General features: G+C 35.1%; 1 protein-coding gene and 1 pseudogene across 3 annotated transcripts in view; both read left to right on the plus strand.

Annotated features, from left to right (window-relative positions):
- The window catches only part of Bbs9 (Bardet-Biedl syndrome 9), a 462,827-nt gene that overhangs the window by 101,197 nt on the left and 337,278 nt on the right, over window positions 1-24,352 (plus strand). For all 3 annotated transcript variants that reach the window (XM_076863784.2, XM_076863792.2, XM_076863800.2), the window contains exon 6: window positions 20,499-20,673. In XM_076863784.2, coding sequence (XP_076719899.2) covers window positions 20,499-20,673 — 175 coding nt within the window. The remainder of the gene's footprint in view (window positions 1-20,498; window positions 20,674-24,352) is intronic.
- LOC143405518 (V-type proton ATPase subunit D pseudogene) lies at window positions 4,489-5,233 on the plus strand (annotated as a pseudogene).

The following is a 24,352-nucleotide window of genomic DNA, read 5'->3' on the forward strand; positions in this document are numbered from 1 at the left end:
TCCAACATGATGGAGATTTGGGCTACTTTTTCTTCTAATAGGCACAGTGACTCTGGTTTAATTCTTAGGTCTTTGATCCACTTTGAGTTGAGTTTTGTGCATGATGAAAGTCAGGGGTTTAATTTAATTTTGTTGCATATGGATTTCCAGTTTCCCCAGCACTGTTTGTTGAAGAGGCTATCTTTTCTCCAATGTATGTTTTTGGTGACTTTGTCTAATATAAGATAACTGTAATTATGTGGATGAGTCTCTGTGTCCTCTATTCTATACCATTGGTCTGCCAGTCTGTTTTGGTGCCAATACCATGCTGTTTTTGTTACTTTTGCTCTGTAGTGTAGTTTAAGGTCTGGTATAGTGATGCCACCTGCTTCACTCTTCCTGATAAGGATTGCTTTAGTTATTCTGGGTCTCTTATTTTTCCAGATTAATTTCAATACTGCTTTTTCTATTTCTATGAGGAATGTCATTGGGATTTTGATTGTAATTGCATTAAGTCTCATATAGTGCTTTTGTAGTATGGTCATTTTGACAGTATTAATTCTGCCTATCCAAGAACAAGGGAGATCTTTACATCTTCTAAGGTCTTCTTTAATTTCTTTTTTTTAGCATTCTGTAGAGGTATTTCACCTCATTTGTTAGATTGATTCCAAAGTATTTTATTTTATTTTTTTGAGGGTGTTGTACATGAGGTAATTTTCTTTGTTTCCCTTTCAGAGGATTTGTCATTGATATACAGAAATGTGTTTGATATATGAGTGTTGATTTTGTATCCTGTTACTTTGCTGAATTCATTTACTAGTTCTAGAAGTTTTCTGGTGTAATTTTTTGGATCTTCTAGGTATAGAATTATATCGTTGGCAAATAGTGCTAATTTGAGTTCTTTTTCTATCTGTATCCCTTTAATTTATTTCATCTGTATAATTGCTCTGGCTAGTGTTTCAAGAACTATGTTAAATATAAGTGGCGAAAGAGGGCATCCCTGTCTTGTTCTAGTTTTTAGAGAGAATGCTTTCAATTTTTCTCTATTTACAATGATGTTGACCTAGGGCTTAGCATAGATAGCTTTTATGATGTTCAGATATGTTCCTGTTATCTCTAGTTTTTCTAGTTCTTTGAAAATGTTTGGGTGCTGTATTTTGTCGACTGCTTTTTCTGCATCAGTTGAGATGATCATATGATTCTTATCTAAGTCTATTGATGTGATGTATTATGTTTATTAATTTCCGAGTGTTGAACCAACCTTGAATCCCTGGGATGAACCAACTTGATTGTGATGCACTATTTTTTTGATATATTGCCAGAATTTTTACAATCTATGTTTATTAGAGATATTTGTCTGAAGTTTCCTTTCTTTGATGTGTCTTTGCCTGGTTTTGGAATAAGGATGTTATTGGTCGCATAGAATGAGTTTGGAAGTGCTTCCTCTTTTTTAAATTTAATTTGTAGAGTAGAGGTATTAGTTCTTCTTTTTAGGCCTTGTAGAATTCAGCTGTATATTCTTCTGGCCCTGGGCTTTTCTTGGTTGGTAGGTTCTGATGGTGTCTTCTGTTTCCTTGCTTGAAACTGACCTGTTTAAATTGTGTATATCATTCTGATTCAATTTGGGGAACTCATATGCCTCTAGAAATTTGTCAATGCCTTCAATATTCTCTATTTTATTGGAGTACAAATTTTCAAAATAATTTCTCATTATCTTCGATATTTCTTTAGTGTCTACTTTGATATATTTTTTTTAATCATGTATATTAGTGATTTGAGTTTTCTCTTTCCTTTTCTTTGTTAGCATGGCCAAGGGTTTGTCAATTTTATTTATTTTTTCAAAGAACCAGCTTTTTGTTTTGTCAATCTTTTCAATTGTCTTTTTTGTTTCAATTTCATTGATTTCATCTCTGATTTTAATTATTTCCTGTCTTCTACTGCTTTTGGTGTTGATTTGCTCTTCTTTTTCTAGGGCTTTGAGATGTAGTGTTAGGTCATTTATTTGTTGACTCTTTCTTCTTTTAAGGAATGAACTTCATGCAATGTACTTTCCTCATTGATTTCTAATTTCATTCTGTTGTGATCTGATAGAATGCAGGGTAGTATCTCTACTTTTTTGTATTTGTTAAGAGTTGCTTTGTGGCATAATACATGGTCTATTTTAGAGAAGAATCCATGTGCTGCTGAGAAGAAAGTGTATTCACTTGTTGAAGGATGAAATATTATATATATGTCAGTTAAGTCTAACTTATTGATTGTATTATTGAGTTCTGTAGTTTCTTTGTTCAGCTTTTGTTTGAAAGGTCTATTCAGTGGTGAAAGAGGTGTGTTAATGTCACCCAGAATTATTGTTATTGTCTATCTGACTCTTGAACTTGAGAAGAGTTTGTTTTATGGGGCATATATATTTATAATTGTTATGTCTTGTTGGTATATTGTTTCAGTGAGCAGTATGAAATATCCTTCTTTGTTCCTTTTGATTAACTTTAGCTTAACATCTACTTTATTTGATACAAGGATGGAAAACCCTTGTTGCTTCTGCAGTCTATGTGAGTGGTATGAGTTTTCCCAACCTTTCACCTTCAGTCTGTGTATGTCTTTTCCTATGAGGTCAGTCTCTTGGAGGCAGCATATTGTTGGGTCTTTTTTTTTTTTTTGATACAATAGCTAGCCTTTGTCTTTTTTTATAAATATTTTTACAGTTATACATGGGCACAATATCTTTATTTGGTTTATTTATTTTTATGTGGTGCTGAGGATTGAACCCAGTGTCTCATATATGTGAGGCAAGCACTCTGTCACTGAGCCACAACCCCAGCCCTAGCCAATGTCTTTTGATTGGTGAGTTTAAGCCATTAACATTCAGGGTTATTATTGGGACATGATTTGGATTCCCAGCCATTATTTAACTTCACTTGGCTTTTCCTTTGATTAGCTTTTTCTTTAGTGTAACACCTCTCTCTGCTGATTTTCATTTTTTTTCATTTCCTCTTCAGAGAATATTTTGCCAAGGATGTTCTGTAGTGCAGGTTTTTTAGTTGTAAATTCTTTTAACTTTTGTTTATCATGGAATGTTTTTATTTCATCATCAAATCTAAAGCTTAATTTTGCTGGATCCAAAATTCTTGGTTGGCATCCATTTTTTTTTTTTTTTTTTTTTTTTTAGAGGTTGATATATGTTGTTCCAGGATCTTCCAGCTTTCAGGGAATGGGTTGAAAAATCTGCACATAACCTAATTGGTTTCCCCCTATATATAATCTGATTCCTTTTTCTCATGGCTTTTAATATTGTCTCCTTATTCTGTATGTTAGGCATTTTCATTTTAATGTGCCTCTTTTGTGGATGTGTTGTGATTTTGTACATTTGGAATCCTATAAGCCTCCTGAATTTGGTTTCCCCATTCATTTTTCATGTTTGGAAAATTTTCTGATATTTTTTTCATTGAATAGATCGCACATTCCTTTGGTTTGGAACTCTATTCCTTCCTCTATCCCAATAACTCTTAAATTTGGTCTTTTTATGTTTTCCCATATTTCTTGAAAGTTCTGCTGATGGTTTGTTACCATTTTCACTGTGCTGTCTACATTCTTTTCAAGATTATATATTTTGTCTTCATTGTCTGAGATCCTATCTCCCAAGTGATCTAATCTGTTGGTGATGCTTTCATCTGATCTTTTAATTTGGTATATTGTTTCTTTCATTTCAAGGATTTTTTTTTGAACCTCTGTCTCCCAATTGAAGTAATCTTTTGCTTCCTGTGTTTATGTAACTCTTTGTCAAAATGATCTTTTGCTGCTTGTATTTGCTCTCTTATGTCATCCTTTAATTCACAGAACATTTTAATTATGTACATCCTGAACTCCTTCTCTGTAATTTTTCTGCTGTGCTAGCTATGGATTCTAATAATGTGGTATCTTGATTTGTTGGGGCACTTTCTTTCCTTGTCTTTTCATATTGCCTGTCTGTCTTTCCTTCTGGCTTTGTGGATCCAAGGCATTACCATTTTTACTCTATAGGCTTATAATGCCCCTGTAGGAATCCAATACCTCTCCTTTGATGTGAAGGACAGTGTTAACAGATCCCAATATAAACAAAATACCACCTAAAAACAAATAGTTGTTATTAAGATGTTTACAGTTTGGTCACAATGTACAGAAATGGTGAATTCAATTATTACCTGCAATATAAGCAGTAGGCTTAAAAAAGGATTTACAGTTTCTGATGGTAGACAAAGAATCAGGGGTGAGGTATAGGAAGATAAGTTGAGGAGGTAAGAGATGAGGATATACAGTTACCATATCTTAAGAACTGTGAAAGAGAGAGCCCACTCCCTCACATCTCTGGAAGCAGAAGTGAAAAATGGGTATCTCTGCTACCTCTTAGCAACCTGAGGGGTCATGTGACACAATCGTTGACTCTGGTTGAAGAAGGGACGGTTGTGGCCAGTACTGGAGCTCTTGCACCCTCTATTGCCCGGCCAGGACCTGAGCCAAGCAGTCATCCTCAGAATGTCGGGCAAAGAATGGATTGAAATCTTTTCCTCACGAATGGCACAGATCATCTTGAAGGCTTGTTTAAAAAAAGAACACAAACAGGCCAGAACCTCCTGAAGAAAAAATCTGATGCCCTAACTCTTTGATTCTGATAGATCCTGAAGAAGATAATAGAGACTAAAATGTTGATGGGTGAAGTGATGACAGAAGCTGCGTTTTCACTATCTGAGGCCAAGTTCACCGCAGGGGACTTCAGCACCACAGTTACTCAAAATGTAAATAAAGCCCAAGTGAAGATTCATCAAAGAAAGGCAATGTAGCAGGTGTTACTTTACCAGTATTTGAACATTACCATGAAGAAACTGACAGTTATGAACTAACTGGTTTAACCAGAGGTGGGGAACAGTTTGCTATATTAAAGAGGAATTATGCCAAAGCAGTGGAACTACTGGTGGAACTAGCTTCACTACAGACTTCCTTTGCGACTCGGGATGAAGCTATTAAGATAACTAACAGGTGTGTGAATGCCATTGCACATGTCATCATTCCCCGGATTGAACACACCCTTGCTTATATCATCACAGAGCTGGATGAAAGAGAGCGAGAAGAGTTCTATAGGTTAAAGAAAATACAGGAGAAGAACAAGATTCTCAAGTAAAAATGTGAGAAGGACGTGGAGCAACGGAAAGCAGCTGGAGAGGTGATGGAGCCTGCTAACCTTCTTGCTGAGGAGAAGGACGAGGATCTTCTCTTTGAATAATCTTGCCTGCTCTGTTGTTTCAGAAACCCCCAACACTGGTTCCAGTTTAATTCAGTGTAGGTTTGATACATGTGGCTATTTTTTGGCCTAAGAATTTCACTGGTCATAAAATTTACCTGGGTGTCCACTTATGGGGTTACTTTTGCAGACTCATAATTCAGTTATTTATCACAGGTGAATGGGATTTGTAAAACCTGCCCAGTAACTTACAGGATTTACTTGCTGAAGTGTTATGCTGTTCCATTTCCATTGTGTTACACATATCTATTTACCAAGCATTTTAGGACATATCCTTTAGGGAACATTAGTGGTCTTAAGCTAACTACAGTGGAGCTGTCTTTGTTCCTACCTACAAACCTTGGTGCTGTTGTCTGATGTTAGTGCAGTCTTGTTTCACTGTGGTACTTCTCTCCTCAAGCTTTATGAAAATCTTCATTTCCTTGCGTGACAGATCTCTTCTCATCTGTCATGGAACACTTCTTCCAATTTTAATGTGTGTTATAAACAGAGTAAAATGATTTAAAAAGTAGAAAAAAAGAATTGTGAGAGAAATCTAAAGAAGAAGGTTAGTAGCAGGAGAATAGAGAGGTAGTAATTTTGGGTAGACAAGAGGGAAGACAGTAGAGTACATAAGACAAACACACATATATAATAAGAAAAATAAAAAATGTCAAAATAGTAAAAATTGGAGAGAGAGAAAAAGAGAAAAAACAAATGAACCAAAAAAGAAAGAATATACAACACAACTGCAATATACTATTCAGTTGTCTCAGTCCTCCAATATCCTAATTCATGAAAAGTACTCGGTTTCACATCTGTTGGGGATGTGAGGATGGGAAAATAAAGAGGGAGAAGAAAGGAAAAAAAAGTCTTAAAGGAAGGAACAAGGATTGTTTTGGTTGGAGATTAGTATCTTTCCTGCTTCCCTTCTCATCCAATAGGTGGGGTTGTCTGTTCTTAGTTGGTATCTCTGCCCTCAGGATTGTGGGGATTACTAGGGTGTGAGGGTTGGTCTTGGGTGCAGGGCACCTATAAGTGGAGTATGACATCCACTGACCCCATTGGGAGACTGCACTTCAAGGATCTCCTTTGCAGTCTGCTCCTGTGATGTGGGTGCTGGGTCTTATCTTCTTATCTTGCCTGTAGACCTCACAGTTTCTGCCCTCTAAATTAGTCTCTAAAGTGTATTTCCCTCACCTTCTCCCTTTCTATTTCCTAATCAGGAATCGTTCTCTCTGGGAGTCTTGTGTGTTGCACTGTGGTGGCTCCGCACCTGTTGAGGAGGGCAGTTTTGAATAGGGCAGTCACTCTGCTGAGTTAGTGGCTGCCAGGGATTCTGGGAAATTAGAAAACCATGGCTATTCAGTGTTCCAAACTGGTAGTTGCCCCAACTAAAGATGGTGATGGAAGTGACCCAAGATGGAGACTGCTGCTTTCAGTGGTGGGGTGTGGGTGGGGGGGAGCTGAGTGATGGCATTGTAAGATGCATTCAGAGATGAACTATGTAGTGTGCGGTGTTGCAACTGTTGGCTGTCATTACAGCCTATGATGTCCCCAGGTGAAGGAAGGCTACTGTGAGTAGGAGACTATGGCAATAGCTGCTGAGTCCCAAGATGGAGGTGACAGGGGCGGGGGGGGGGTGTAAGCCCGATGTTGGTAGATGGGGGTCCAAAAGGGAGTGGCAGCTGGAGTTTCTACATGTGGGTAGTGGCTGAGTGTCCCTTGAGGGAGTGGTGTCTGGGAATTTTTTGCTGGTGCTGATTCTCATGGTCCCTCTAAGGCACCCACTAGACCTGCATGGGTGAGTAGTAGTACTAGTTTTAACACTGAGGTGGCTGTGATTCATGCGCAGCATCAGCTGTGGAGGGATCCTCTACACTTTCAGCAAAGCAGTATTCCAACTAGTTGTGACCTGGATGGAGCTATGCAGAATGCTGCCTCTCTCTGGCCCACCATCTTGGATTTCCCCCAGTGTCTTGCTTTTGTTGAGGCTGGCTTTGATCTCTCAATTCTCCTGCCTCAGCTTCCCCAGCCTCTGGGATTACAGGTGTGCACCACTGGGCCCCAGATAATCTTCTGTTTTGTATTGGCCAGAAGAAAACTTTGTACCTATGCTCTAATAATTACTAAATCTTTAAGATTTAATCTGAGTATATTTTAAAGTCAGAGTTCTATAAAATATGGATGGAATGAAGGATCATTCTACTCCTTTGGTATCCACTTGGGGTTCCATAATTCATTCTTTATAGTTGAATGGTTTCCTTGGGTCCTTCCCCGACCTTCCTTTATTTTCTTGTATGAGGCTCTTTCTTTCTTTCTTTGGTACTGGGGTTTGAACCCAGGACCTTGAGAATGCTAGGCAAACTGAGTCATGCCCCCAAACCCAAAAGTTTACTAGAGTCCATTGGGAATGGTGGGTGTGAGCATGGTTAATAAAATAGAATGGCAGGACTTAAGGAGTTTTCATGTGAATATGGTGATGTATTATGGAACATTGTGATTGTCTTAATGATCATGGGCATCCTGGTATCTAGTCCTAATATTTGACATGGTTTCTTACTTTGATAAAAGATTGGTGTAATTGAATAGCTATTTTTGGATCACCAATAAGGGGCTGTGTTCACTGTTGCAGGCTAGACAATAATTCAAATAGCTTTATTGTCAAGAAATTTATGCGTCAGTTTTGGAAGGGGGCGGGGAAGATGTATCCAATTTAGCTCATCGGGAAAATTTTTTTCAGTACTAAGAGTGGGTGTCGGAAACTATACTATGGAAGAACGGAGGGAGGGTAGAATTGGAAAATGCTACGTGGAAGTAGTGGTATTGTATATTGGGGGCTGAGAATGTGTAGAAGGATTTTGTGAAGTTGAGATTGGAGAATGGAATCTGAAGGAAATGTGAACTAGATGAGAAAAGATATAAAAGCACTTATGGCAGAGTTATTTTATGTGGAGTATTTGGCTGGTGGGACTGGATGGCAGGAGGTACTGAAACCAAGGAGTTCTTTGAATGTCTTGTTTATGAACTGGCATTTAACCTTGGAGATACTGGAGTACTTCCAAAAAGGTTTTGAGTGGTTGACAGCATAGTTGCATGTGTATTTGAAGATGATTATTTTCGTATATTTATCCTTATGACTTTTATTAAAGATATAGCATTTTAACTGCTTGCTTTAGAAGAAACCAGATAAATTTAATAGACCAAATAGTGGTTAAATGGCATATTGAACTCTTGATAGGAATTGACAGTTCAGGAAATTTAAAGCTATTGTCATTATTCATAATTCATTTGATTTATCTTTTGAAATCATGTGAATTTAGACCAGGAATTTTCTGGCTATTATTTTTCCCCATAACTTTAATTAATTGATCATACAGTGTAGGTTACAGATGAGGAATATATTTTTACAAAATGAAGTGTTTTTTTTTTTTTTTTTGGGCACTGGGAATTGAACCCAAGGCCTCATGCATGCTAGGCAAGCACTCTACCTCAGAGTTATATCTATAGCTCTGAAGAGATACTTTTAAAATTTTCTATTGTTTAGCCCGGATGGTGGCACACGCCTAAATCCTAGTGGCTCAGGAGGCTGAGGCAGGAGGATTGTGAGTTCAAAGCCAGCTAAATCAGTGAGACCCTGTCTCTAAATAAAATACAGAATAGGGCTGGGGATGTTACTAAGTGGTCTAGTGCCCCTGAGTTCAATCCTCAGTATCCCGCACCCCCGCTCCCCCGACGCCAAAAACAAAATTCTGTTGTTCAATGTTTTGGAAGTGCTCTCTGGATTTGTTATTATGATTGGTTATTACTTTGAGAAATTTATCTCACTTTGAAATTAGTTTTTTTTTTTTTTTTTTTTTTTTTTTTTTTTAGAATTTATACCCTAGTATTATACTCATCCCTTAAGAATTTTTCCTTTGGAAGAGGGTGAAGAAAGGAATGCTGAGTACATGGCCTCTTCTGTAATATATCATCTGATCTGAGTTTCATATATTATATAGGGAGTGATTCTGCAAAAAAAATTAGAAAAAAAGATCAGTATGAGAAAGAAAAGGGGAGAAGGAAGAGTGAAAGCGGGGAGGGAGGGAGAGAGGGAGTCTATGAATAAATATGTGAATGAATGTGTGTCCTGGTGGTGAGGGTGACACTACCTGTCAGCTCATCTCCCACTCCCAGAGTTTCTGGCACACTCACAATATACTTCTTTAGTGATTTAATTAGTTATTTTAGGGAAATTGCTATTTTGAGGAAAGTAAACTGAAAATAGGTGGAAACGCATTTTGAACAACCAAGGGTTCACACAGACTTTAGTTCTGAGAAATTTCCCATAGTAACTAAGGTCTTAAAACCTCCTTGCTTTGGCAAAGAGGATGAATTTCTGATTGTATGTGTGTGTGTGTGTGTGTGTGTGTGTGTGTGTGTCCATGTCCATCCTTTTTTCCTTTGTAGAAATTTTTCCCCTTGAATTTTAAGCTTTTCACATAACATTTTTTTACAGCCTAGCAATAACAATTACCATTTGCTGAATGCTTACCAGGTTCTAAGGCAATATTTATCTTTATTTTATTTACTACTTGTAACAGCATCATGTAATATTCTCTCTGTACTACTGCTGTATAGATGAGGAAACTGATAGGGCTCTCAATACTAAAATAAAGATGCATATCAGTTGATAAGCATGTCATCTTTATTAGCTATCTGTGTGTCCTTCCATCCAATGCCTCTCTCATAACGCCCTCCAACCAGCTCTTTTATAATTTAAGTCTGTGCAGGGTGTGCCATCTGCTTTTCCTTCTCTCATTGCCTGACAACTCTCTCTTAACCTGCAAGACCCTCATGTTATCTTTGTTCTGAAGCTTTCCCTGATTCTTTCAGACATGGTTAAGCATGCTCTGATAGTTTTTAAATAATTTTAAAATGTCTCAGTTCTTATATGGTTGTAATATTTAATTGTTTGCCTCTTCATTTTCACTGAACTTTTAAAAATTTATTTATCCTAATTTTTTATATTTGACAGCAGAATGCAATTCAATTCATATTACACATATAGAGCACAATTTTTCAAGTCTCTGATTGTATATAAAGTAGATTCACACCATTCATGTCTTCATACATGTACTTAGGGTAATGATGTCCATAATTAGGAAAATGATGTCCACCATCTTTCCTACCTGCATGTCCCTTTCCTTTCCCTCCCACCCCTTTGCCCTATCTAAAGTTTCTCCATTCCTCCCATGCTCATCCTCATCCCTATTGTGAGTCATCATTTTCATATCAGAGAAAACATTTGGCATTTGTTTTTTTGGGATTGGCTAAAAGTCTCTTAGCATAATATTCTCCAACTCCAACCATTTACCTGCAAATGCCACGATTTTGTTCTCTTTTAATGCTAAGTAATATTCTATTTTGTGTATATATCACCTTTTCCCTATCTGTTTATCTACTGAAGGGTATCTAGGTTGGTTCCACAGTTTAGGTATTGTGAATTGTGTTGGTATAAACATTGATGTGACAGTGTCCCTGTAGCTGGGTCAAATGGTGGTTCTATTCCCAGTTTTCCAAGGAATCTCCATACTGCTTTCCAGATTGGCTGCACCAATTTGCAGTCCCATCAGCAATGTATGAGTGTGCCTTTTCTCTTGCATTCACTGAACTTTTTGAGGGTTGCAAATTTATGGATTTTTTTTTTTGCATGAAGGATGTTGTTAAAACTTGATCATTTTATCTGATGAAATAATTCTTCCAATATTTTATGATGCAAGTGATGATATAACATTTAGGACCTTCTTTTAGACTTTTAACATCGCATTCATATTGAATCCATCACATATAATGCTAATTTAATGAGTGCTTGTTTTTTCCTTATAATACATTATTAACCTTGTTCACAGTTTAGAGGGAAAGGCTGTGATAAATAGCTTGGTGAAACACACAGTAGTGGTCTTTGTAAAGCTATTAAAGTTTGCTATTAAAATGAGACACATTAAAATGTCAGAAGACAAGTTCATAGGAAGAGTTAGTATGTAGACCCAATGTTTATTTTCTTGAGTCTTAAAGTAATTAGTTTCATGAAGTTATTTACTGAGGTAACACTTGAATAGTGGTTGAAAATTTGTGTACTTTTACCCAGTACATAATTTAAAATATTAGTTATTTAGCTCGATGCATGCATTCTATTTGTTGATTTCCTGTTTGCTTAGGGTTTTAAAATGATTTGTTTATTTATGCTGATGCTTTTAAACATACAATCTAAATTAGATTCTGAATTATTATTATGCACAAGTTACTTTGAAAATATTCAAATAAAAAAAATTTGAAAGAGTAATAAGACAGAAGCTAGCTCTTCTTTTATTCAAATTACTACTGATGATTAAGCTTAGCTAGAGAGTAGTGTGTATCTTAAAACAATGGTGGTAGTTTTATTTGTATGATGATATAAATGAAAAGTATAAAACTGATATGTAATGGCAAATTTATAACTCTGCAAGCTCTAGAAATCCACCTACTAGTTGTTTTTAAGGCAGTATCTATTGGAACCCTACTCTGATCATTTTTATGTTTTTGCTCATAGCAAACATGTTGTATCATTTTTGAATAAGGTTTGCACTAAAGATTAATGAGTTAGTGTTTCAGGTTTTCTGTAACAACAACAACAAAATTTTTTTCCATGCTGCATAAAAAGAGAGGAAGTTCTACAGACTTTTGGACTCTTCTGTTCCTATGTATCATTCTCTTGATGTTTCCTGTCTGCCTTTTTGACTACCTATACAGCTGTTTTTCAGACTTGGAGAAAGACCAAGTATTTTTGACAGCTGCATGTTGAACTGCAATATATGCTTGGCCACAGGTCATGTTTGCATTTTTCCCTTGTATTTTTACTCATTGCAACAAAGAAATATGAGCATAGATTCAGAAGACATGTAGCATGCTGAGTAGTGGTAGTCTTCTTTCATGTATGCCATTCCACTTGCTCTCCTGCATAGATTGCACAGGAAAGGAAAGGGTACAGAGAAATGAGGAAATGTCATTCCGGAGTGTACCCTAGGGGCCCTCATTGCCATAATAATGAATTACAGAAAATGCTCTGGGTCGTGCATGGTAGAAATAACTTCTGGACTGGGGACCCACCCATACACACATCCTTCTACATACCATTTTAGTGAATAGATTATATAATTTAATAGAGAAAACTGTTAATCCAGCAGAATTTCAGAATATAATTAGTTTATGTATCATGTTAAAGCTTTGACTACATGATATTTTAACACCAGGAAATGAGATATGCTATTTAATAAATACTCATTTCATGAGGTTGCCATAATGGGACTTTACAGCTTTCATTCTCCATCCCCATAGGCACAAAAAGTTATGTTTTTGAAAATAAACACTAATTTCCAAAGTCCTTTAAAAATGGTCTTAAAAGGTCCTTTCTAAATTTGTTTCTAGATCTTACAAATGCTATTCAAATGACAAGTTATTTTTTCTCTTTGCTCAAGATTAATAAAATAAATGTCTAAATTCTGATGAAATCTTCAACCTTCATAATTATTTTTTCTATATAGTGAAAGCATATTTTTTGAGGAAATATCATTAAAATATTGTTATCTAGTTTTTTTTTTTTTGTACTGAGGATTGAAGCCAGGAGTGCTTAACCACTGAATCACATCCACAACCCTTTATATTTTATTTAGAGGCAGAGTCTCGCTCAATTGCTAAGTGCCTTGCTAAGTTGCTAAGGGTGGCTTTGAAACTCATGACCGTCCTGCCTCAGCCTCCCAAGCTTCTGGGATAACAGATGTGAGTCACTGTGCCCAGCTGTTGTCATCTTTTTGATTGATTGCTTTTATCTTTTATGCTCTGTTGATAAAACTTGATTCATTATACTGTGGATCAAATCTAAGTGACTCTGCATCTTCGTATAATGTGTTCCTTTTCTCTCCCAGAAATTTCTGTGTTTTTACCTTGACTCCTATTCCCTTTTTCTGGCCTCTGCAGTCCACAATTCTTCCTACCTTTATCATGAAATCTTTCTCAGGAAGTTCACTATAATGAAATGCTGATTTCCTATATCATTTAGTCTGTTTTACTCAAATGATGACTTCTGTGGTTCTTTCTGAACTGTACCCTTAGAAAGCCTCTATGAATCCAGACCTTATCCTTCTTATGCATTACTCTCTAGGGAGAGTAACTTCACGTCATTTAGATTTTGTTTATTATTATGTGTAATTTTTTAAAGTGGATGGAAATTTTGCCTTCCAGTGATTCAGTGATATATAATAGAGCTAGATAGATGCTGATTGGAATGCTATTCTGTCACTTTCTAATTCTTTGACATTAAAAAAATTAAATTCTGTGAGTTTTAGTCTTTTCATGTATAAAATGGGACTATTATCTAATTTTTAGAGTTATTGAAAATTATAGCAAATGCAATGGTTAAATGTTTAGCACAAGGCCAGATTATAAAAGGTACTCAATAAATGACAGTTTAGTTAATCTTGTTGTCCTGAATTTCTTATAGGTCTTAATATGATATCAAGCATGTGGTAAGCACTTCTTTGGGTATGGTTCATGGTTAGGTCATTGAAATATCTCCTAAAATCTCATTGCTTTTATGAAGTTTTCTTGTTGGCTCTGTTCAGACCTTCAAAACTTTCATGACTTTTCTGGACTGTTTCTTCTATTCTCATTGTCTGTAAGAGGATCCTTTGGTATGTATTCTGAAGTGGTTTCAAAATAGTGATTTGAAGGATTTATTTATTTATTTTTGAGTAATGTTTTGGATTGATTCCCACATTTTTCTAAACATCAGTAGTCAAGATTGTAACAAATAGAACATTTTTCACATACTTCAAATTCATTATGTGAAACACAGTAAAATCTCAGCCAATTCGAACTGCAGATGAATAAATTATTTTGCCTTGCTTACTTCAGCTCAACAAACATTTACTAATGCCAGGCATTTTATAGCTGCTGGAATTACAAGGATGAATAAGACAGGGTTTCTGCCTTTGAGTTTAGTCTAGGGTTAATGAGAGACACAGAAACAGATCATTTCGGTAGATGATTTGTTCTAAGATGATGGTAGGATGGGGCTCTATGGGGTCACAGACACAAGGTGATTGAAGGGGAGAGAGAGGTTTATAGGAGGAGATGAGCTTGAACTTATGCTGTCTCTCACAGGAAAACTAGGTTGATACATTTCATTCAGAATCAGAAACTCAATTCAAAGTGGCTTCAATATAATGAGAATTTATTGCCAGAAAGTTCAGAGGTAGATTTGGCTCCAGGTTAGCCTTGATGCACTGACTCAAATGATGCCTTATATGGCTCTCTTTGAACTGTGCCCTTAGAAAGATTCTATGATTCCAAACTTTATTCTCCTTATGCATTACTTTCCAGGGAGAGTAACTTTTTCTCTAGTTTTAGTTTCATTTAGGGATTTGGTTTCTTTCATTGAGTATAAATTATACCCATCTCTGAACCATCCACTGTGACTAGTGAGATACTAATTGGTTTACATAAGTCAGGGCCTAACCTTAAGCTTAGAATGAGGTCAGTCTCTCCCCATCCTGGCTAAGCATGTGAGGAGCATGGGAGGAGAGGAGATGGATGACCACGAGGAAGCTAGCAAATGTCCAGTAAACCAGGGGAAGAAAAGTGGAATTTTTTTTTTTTTTGAGAAGGGAAAACAAAAGTAAGGATAATTCATGCATCATTATGATGTGTATGGAAAATAACAAGCAGTTAAACTTTAATCTGACATGTAGCATGAAACTTTGAAAATAATTATATTAATTTTGAATTAATTGTATATTTATTACTACTAGATCTCATTTCCATACATTATTTAATTCTCACAAGTTAGGTACAGTGTCTGACAGATAAGGAAACTTGAGCCCAGGCTTACAGCTAAGAATTGGTGGAACTGGTATCAAATGTAGATTATTTGGCTCTAGAGGCAGTCCGCTTAGAATTTACAGTGTATTAAGTATCTCCTCTGTGTTGCCAGAATTTCAGGAAATTAGCTTCTGATGTCATCCATGTTTATGGGAGTCAAGAGTGCCAGGTTTCTTTGGGGTTTAAATTTTCTTCAAGCCCTTCTTTTATTTATTTATTTTTCTTCCCTTTCATGCTAAGGCTCTAAAACTTCAGCATGCATCTGAATGAATAGTCTTGCTGCTCTGCCCCATTACTGGAGTTTCTGATTCATTGTTTTAGATTTGCATTTCTTAGACATTTCTAGATAATGCTGATGCTACTAGTTTGGGGACCGCATTTTAAGAACTACTTCTTTAAGGCCTTTGAGAGACTGAAAATTCAGGGTTCAATGACAACCACATATTGAAATGAAGACTCTTTTTTTTTTTTTTTTTTTTTAGCACTGGAGATTGAACCCAGAGATACTCTCACTGAGTGACACCCCAACCCTTTATTTATTTATTTATTTATTTATTTATTTATTTATTTTAAATTTTGAAACAGGGTCTTTCTTAGTTGCTTAGTCTGGCCTTGAACTTTCAATCCTCCTATTTCAGCCACCAGAATAGCTGGGGTTACAAATATGTATCACTATGCCTGGCATGAATACAAATTTTATTTATACTTCTACTTGCATGAACATATGCTCTGACCTCACACTCTTTAATAATGCAGATGTCAAGAGTATATTTTGGTTACCATGATATCCTCTCCCACAGATCAAGCTCATTTGGTATATGTTTCACATACAAAATTTATATATATTTAAACACTCCATTTTTCTACGCTTTTACTGTGAAAAGCATTTAGAAAAAGTAACAACAACAGCTGGGTGGGTGGCATACACCTGTAATCCTAACTACTTGGGAGGTTAAGGCAGGAAGATTGCAAGTTCAAGATAGCCTGGGCAATTTGGTGTGACCCTGTCTCAAAATAAAAATTAAAAAAGGATTGGGGATATAGCTCAGTGGTAGAGCACCTCTGGTTTTAATTCCCAGTATTGCAATTGATAAATGAATAATAATAATAATAAAAAGAGTAACTAGAAGGAAGACCAGTAATGCAGAAGGAGGGGAGTAGGGGGAGGGAGAAAGGAAGGGAAAGTGAGGACTGAAATAGAGCAAATTATATTATATGCATGTATGGATATGTCAATGAATCCCACTATTATATGTAACTATAATGCACTAACAAAAACATAAAAAAGAAAAAGTAGCACCTACATTCATGTTTTTGCTCTTAAGAGTCAATGGTTGTAACTGTACATGTGTCTACAGACATACATTTTTTGGTGAACTATTTGAAATAAGTTACAGACCTGTACCTCTTTTCTCATAGATACTTCAGCATATATCTTACAATAAGAATGTTCTCTTACATGATCATAATACTGTGATAACACTTAAGAAAATTAACTGTAATTACTTAATGTTATTTAACATGGAGTCATATTAAAATTTCTTTAGCTATGCTTTTTATCAGGTTGTGTTTTGGTGCCAGGATTTAATCAAAATCAAATTTTAAGAGGCATCAATAATGGCTGAATCTTGAAAAAGAGATAGTTTTTGTGTTTTTTAGTACAGTATAGGTTTGGCTGCTTTAATGAAGACCCAGTTTAATGATGACTTAAATGAAAAAGAAGTTTATTTCTGTCATATTTTACCACCTGGAGATAAAGTGGTCCAGGATTGGTTAGGAGGGCTCTATTTTTCTCATATCTGAGGCCAAGACAGCTGCTTCAGACCTTCTACCATCATGATTCTAAGAGGGGAGTGGAGTGCATAGTTGGCCCTTTTTAAGGGCATGCTTGAGAATTGTACATTTGACCTTTGCTCCTGTCTCATTAACATTGTCATCCTATGATGTGTCTGTAATAGAGGACTGTAAATGTAGGCTTTATTTTGGATCACTATGTTTCTAGTGACAATTCATAGTTCTAGAACTAAAGAAAGAATGGCTATTGGAAGGAACAGTTAGCATCTCCGTTAAAGCTTTTTTTGCAAGTTACATTAAATCCATGTAATAACTTTTCCTTTTTTATTAGTACATTAGCTGTCACTGCTTACAGCTGATATTTATCTTTACCCCTTTTCTAATTTGATAATTTCTTTTCTCTGGGCTGGGGAAGCAAGCAATAAATACCCTCATAATAATGCTGTAATTTATTGTTTTCCCTATATGTACTATATAATGTTAGAAATTTTGACATTTAATCTCTAACTTGAAACCTTTTTCAGCTTTTTTTAGGTATTATGGAGAAATAAAAACCATATATATTGAAGATGCACAATATGATATTTTAATATGTGTATATACTTGAAATAATTATCTTAATCAAGCTAATTAACAAGCCCATCTCCCCACATAATTATTTTTTAATTTTTAATTTTAATTTTTTTGTGGTGCAAATTAAGATCTATTCTCTTAGTAAATTTCAAGTGTATGATACATTGTTATTCACTATTTAGTCATCATACTATACATTAGGTTTTTAGAACTTACATGCCTTATAACTGCAGTACCTTTTGTATAACTTTGTACCCGTTGACCAGTGTCCCCCCACATTCCCCACATCCCCTTTCCCTGGCAACCTGTCTTCTACTCTGTTTCTGTGAATTTGACTTTTTTAGATTCTATAAGGGAGATCATGTAGTATTTTTCTTTCTATCTGGCTTATTTTACTTAGTGTGATGCCCTCTAGGTTTATCTCTGTTATTGTAAAGGCAATCCCAAACGTGGGTGAGGTGATGTCTCATCATTTTGGTTTTGATTTTCATTTCCCTGGTGATTAGTGATAATGTATACATTTTCATATATCTATTGACCATTCTTACCTCTTCTATGGAATTGAGTTATTTGTTTTATTGCTGTTAAGAGTTCCTATTTTAGAGACTAATCTCTTATCAGATACGGGGTTTGCAAAAATCTTCTTTCATTCTAAGTGTGTTGCCTTTTCATTTTGTGGATTGTTTTCTTTGCTGTGCAGTGCTTTTTAATTTGATAATAGTCTCATTTTTTATGTTTGCTTTTGTTGCCTATTCTTCTGTTGTCCTATATTAAAAAAAAAAACCTTTTATTTATTCCTTTAAGCTCACTATTACTGAGCTTCCTCTGTGTTTTATTCTAGGAGTTTTACAGTTTCAGGTTTTATGTTTAAGTCCTTAATCCAGTTTGAGTGGATTTTAGTGTATGGTGGAAGATAAAGATCCAATTCTTTCTTTTTGTGTGTGGATATCTAGGTTTCCCAACATCATTTATTGAAGAGGCTGTATTTTTCCCATTTCATATTCTTGGGGCCTTTGTTGAAGATTGGTTGATAAACTTGGAGCTGTTATACAAATATACTCATTTTATAAATGAAGAGGCTGAAGCCCCAGGAGTATCTGTAACTTGTTTATAAAAACTACAATTGTTGGACCATAACTAAAATAAGAATTGATGCCCTGAATGAGACCTGGGGATCCTACTAATAAAAGATTTTCCTTATAATTACAAAGTTTTTGCAGCATCCATTTCCAACACTTGGAAGCATTTTTATTTATCAGTGCTGGGAGCAGACAGGTACTCTTTGCTTCTGTGAATACACACATACAACCTGTTCGTACATCTAGCATGCATACACCTCTTTGGGGAACCTTTAATAATATGGAAGACAAGGACTAAATTAAAAGATAAAAAGTATGCATATTAAAAACCTGAGCATTGAGAGAATATCTTTTTTTAAAAAAAATACATATTGTTTAGATGTAGGTGGACACAATAACTTTATTTTATTTATTTATGTGGTGCTGAGGATCAAACTTAGTGCCTCACACATGCTAGATATGTGCTTTACTACTAAGCCACAACCCCATCCCCCAGAGAATACCTTTTTTAATTAAAAGATTTTTATTGATGCATATTAATTATACAAAATGGTGGGTTTCATTGTGGCATATCCATGCATACATAAAAACATAATTTGAGTAGTCCCTATGTCTCTAAAGAGATCTCTGAGTGGTTTAGTATATATGTTTAGTGAATGTTCATTTGTTGAAACAGTATTCAACTTTAAGTGTCCCTTGAAACTTAAGGATGATTAACCCTTTGTATTGGTAAATATGAGCCAGAATATGTTGCAGTAAAAAGCACCCTTAAATCTGTTTGTTTTCTCTTTTAATGATAACCTTCTTAGGCTATATGTGTTTCTTTTGAAAATTGTTCAGCTATATTATTATCCTTAGATAAAAAGAAATTGCATCTATTTCTGTGCAATTTGATTTCTTTGAGCAAAGCCACTCTTTGAAATTTAAATATACTATATATAATATTGCTAGGGATATATGAGGTATTAAGGAATAATTACTATAGGACTTGCTGTATATGGAAGTATGAGCTAGAAAAGACAAACTAGAAGGTTGACCTTTTATTTATTGCTTTAATGACTGGCTTAATTTTACTCTGACATAGTTTCACCCTATACAGTAAGTGATGAGATACACTAATCATCAAAGCAGAGCATGCAGAGTTATAGCCACTAGATCTTTTTCAGATTAGTGATATTATAAAAATCATCATCATCTTAGTATATTTTAAGAACTGTGAGTTTCATAATTAATACTGATAGATTAATAAAAGTCACCTAAAATCAATCTATTGTTTAAGGCAAGCAGGGATTCACGTTTTTCAATATTTGTATTTTTCACTCCCAACCCTGCTTAGCATTGTGATGTATACACAATTAATGTCTAAGACAAGTTTATGGATTTTATCTGGAGTGTGTGTGTGTGTTGTGTGTGTGTGTGTGTTTTGTGTGCTGGGGACAGAATCTAGGATCTCTCACATGCTAAGCATGCATCTCATCATTGAGCTATAGCCTCCTGTCTGTTGTGCTTGACTAATCTAAATCATTTTAAAGAATGGGATTGACATAGGGTGAAGAAGAGTAGCAGTTCCATAAACAAGAGTTTTGTTGTATTTCTGAATTTGGAAAAAATGATATCTTACCCAGAGTCATGATTATTCTTAGGGATTATTTTGTGGTAGAAGATTTCAGCATATGATGAATAAAAATAAATGTACTTAAAATTATAGACATACTCTAAATAATGTAAAAATTGGGAAATGTATGTATATTAATAGCAGTAACCTGATAGCTTCATTTGTTTGTAATTTAAAATTTAAACTACCATGCAGTTGCCTTTTGGGGAAAAATTAATATTTTTTTTTTGCGTGTGGCAGATAGTAATAAAATAAACCATTATAATTACAAAAAGACTAGGTTATCTAATTTCTTCTAATTCTTTCTTAGGTCGAGATTTGATTTGTATCCAGTCTATGGATGGGATGTTGATGGTGTTTGAGCAGGAGAGCTATGCTTTTGGGAGATTTCTGCCTGGTTCTCTTCTGCCTGGCCCTCTTGCTTACAGTTCCCGTACAGATTCCTTCATTACTGTCTCTTCCTGCAGACAAGTGGAAAGTTACAAGTATGTTTGTAAATTAAATCTTTGAAATCATAATTTTATTGGTTTCTTGCTGATTAATTCTTTTCCACAAAGAACTTGAATATTTCAAATGAAAAACAGACTGGTTTCTTTGATAAAATGTAGTTGTGCTTAGAGCATATCACTTTTTATTATAAAATATTTGAAAGGCAGTGTAGTGCAGTGATTTGTGAGGAGGTACTGAAGTCTCTCTCTCTCTCTCTCTCTCTCTCTCTCTCTCTCTCTCTCTCTCTTTTGCTCATAGCTGTCAGTGTCCTTATCTAGGCTCTAAAGGGAAGTAATAATGCTCATTTTGACAAGGTTGTTATAGGATTAATGGATGTCAGGTTGCCTCTCTGTAGAAAATGCTCAACAGTTACTGTGATTATTCCCTGAATCATAATAAAATAATGTTGAATGAAAAAAAAAACAGACAAGAATGTGCTTGTATTAAATGATTTTATACCAAAAAAAAGAATGTTTATGACATGGGAAAAATAATAGACAAAGATGTAAGTATTATTATTAATGATTTAAAAAAAACTATTCTGAAGAAAGGTGAACTATGAAAATGATCCTATGAAAACATCTTATAGATGGGCATGGTGGTATATGCCTGTAATCTCAGTGACTCAGGAATCTGAGGCACAAAGATTTTAAGTTTGAGGCCAGCTTCAGCAACTTAGCAAGACACTGTCTCAAGTAAAAAATAAAAAGTACTGAAGATGTGTCTTAGTGGTGAAGTACTTCTAGGTTCAGGCTCCAGTATATAAAAAAAAAAGGTTTATACTTTTTGCTAGAAATTCTTGGTGAATTGATCTTGGTGAATTGTGTTTGAGAGAGACCATTTTCTTCTCCGTCAACTAAACTTTAATAAAAATTGAAGCTTTTTGTTGGCAGAAAGATTGGAGAAAAAAAGTAGAAATTCAGAATGGGAAAAAAATAGACCTGGAGGGTTTTAAAACTTCGGTTATTTTATTGTTATCTTTGTGATACAACATTTAAAAATTTAAACATCTAAATAACACATCATTATAGAACCTGATTTTTCCCAAGGTGAGAATATATAAACTCATTAGCAGATAACTGTAAAATTTTTGTCTTCAAGTGTCAACATTGTATATATTGTGAGTTAATGCAATTTCCCCTTCATAAATGGCAGTGTACCCTCTGTGAATAATTGTTGGGTCACCTAGGGTTTAAAATCCTGAAAATAAGCAACTGTTTGTGACTATGCAGAAGTTGATGCAGGTAGTGTATCATCATGTTATATTCCTTCTGTAACTAACTTAGTTCCGAACTAAAGGAAATCAGTGAATTGTGGCTACTGGTAATAAATAAAATATTATATATATCTTGAGAGGTTGAGAGAACCATCTATGCCATTTACTCAGGCCTGCCAAAAGTTAAGCAGTATTAAGAAGATCTGCTTTTTAGCTTTCCACCCAGCTTCTTCTCCTCACCTACTTGCCAAGTAGTGCTATGCTAGCGTCACAATGCAAAGAATTGAATGTTCCATTACTTACTCTTTGAAATATGTGTATAGGAATTAATTTGGTAATAACTCTAGGAGTTATTGGGTGAGGAAGTGGTGCATAGGTTGCTTACTGTTAATGTGTGTGTTTAATTTCACAGAAGCCTACATTGTTTTAACTGTGGAAATTCTCCAATATACCAATTTATTAAATTCATCTCCATCTAGTACTAAAAATGCATGCTTTATCCATTATGAAACTTTTTTTTATAATGGTAAAAATGAATGAAATGTAATTATGATTAAATGACAATTGAGCGGTTTTAAGTTCTATGTTGTACTTTCAAGTTTAATAGGTTAAATTCAGTAATAATCACTGGTGTAATTTAGGATGGGAGAAAGCATGAAAACTATAGGTTTGTTCTTTTGAGGCTTTACTAAATCTATTTTATCTATTAATAGAATGTAGTTGGCTAATAGCATAGGTTTTTGAGATATAGTTCATTTTCATTTTTGATATTGACATTTAATTACTTTAAACTCTGCTCAGTCATGTTCAAACAGAAACTAATGTGAGCTTTGGGTCTCAAATTTTAGTTTGCATTAGAGTCTCCTGGGCATCTAGTTATAGAATGAGCCATCATCCTAGTACCTTAGATGTATTGGGGATAAACAGAAATCTTCATTATAAATGCATATTCCTAGTGATTCTAATTCAGGACACACTTTCATGGTGATTTTTCTTTTGAATTGAAAGAATTGTTTGTCCTTTTGGACTAGGGGAAAGGGCATTGGTATTGTTCTCTGGCATGTGGGTTCAAACTTTGAATCCTCTTTTTTTTTTTTTTTCCTTTCCTTTGCCTGTCAGAATTATTTAGTCAGTAAACACTTCCCATTCTAACTTTAATTCTCTTATTCAGCCCTTGCTTCCCATTATCATTGGTTTAGGCCTTTATCATTTCACATGGCTTTCTGCACACACCCACCCCCACCCCCCTGCAATCTAGTTTTTGAAAGGTCTTTCTTATATCTGTGCTTTTAAATCACTTCTTGAGTCTAGAATAAACTTCATTTTCCATTTCAAAATCTGAACTTTTTTAGATAGCTGGCCTTCTGTAATCCCTGGGTTTCATAACCATAGATTCAACCAATCTTTGATTGAAAGTGTTCCAAAAAAAGGTGTCTGTTACAGACTTTTTTGGGTCATGATTCCCTAAACAACACAGCATAACAACTATTTACATAGCATTTTACATAGCATTAGGTATTAATAAGCAATCTACATGTGATTTAAAGTACATAGAAGGGTTGGGGATATAGCTCAGTAGTAGAGTGCCTGCCTGTCTAACACACACAAGGCCCTAGGTTTGATCCCCAGCGCCACAAATGAAAACAGAAGTATACAGGAAGATATGTGTAGATTATAGGCAAATACTATGAAACTTAATGTAAGAACTTTGAGTATTTGCAGCTTTGGGAATCCACAGAGATAAGGGTTAGGGGGCTCCTGGAAACAGTTCCTTATGAATATCAAAGGATGACTGTATTGACATTTAGTGCTTTTATAATCCAGCCCATTTAACCTCTGTGATGTGGACTTTTTAGATTTGGAAGGGACTTTTAAAGTTCACTGGTTCAACTATTCTTTTTTCATCTCCTAAATATAAAATTGCCAAAAAACATTGAATTTTTTAACCCAATATTGTGTATGTTGCTATCTGTATCATACAGACATGTTCCAGAGTATGTCTTATAGTATCAGTTCCTTGAGAAAAGAAATGTCTTAACCATCTGTTCACTGACTGAATAATTTAGTTCATTTATTTAGTCATTCAATTAGACATTGTTTTTCAAGAACCTTCTCTGCTACACACTGTACAAGGTACTGGAAATGAAAAGTTAAATAAGATCTGTCTGTTGTCCTCAAGTAGTATTCAAGCCAGTGTAAGAGGCAGCAAGTTGATCAGCTATTTCTGTACTTTGTGATACCGGCTACAGCAGAGCTTTACTGAGGAGGTCTGTATCACAGTGCACGTTAACTGGTTCAACTACACTTTTTTTTTTTAATCTCCTAGATTAAAATTGTCTAAATACATATTTTTCCCAATATGATATATTGCTTTCTGTATCATACTGACGTGTTCTGGCTTTTAAGTGCTGCGTGCTTTCACTGATATTAAATATTTGCCCCTTTGTTTTTCTTCTTGA

Source organism: Callospermophilus lateralis, chromosome 1 (genome assembly GCF_048772815.1).
Source record: "Callospermophilus lateralis isolate mCalLat2 chromosome 1, mCalLat2.hap1, whole genome shotgun sequence".
Classification (NCBI taxonomy): domain Eukaryota; kingdom Metazoa; phylum Chordata; class Mammalia; order Rodentia; family Sciuridae; genus Callospermophilus; species Callospermophilus lateralis.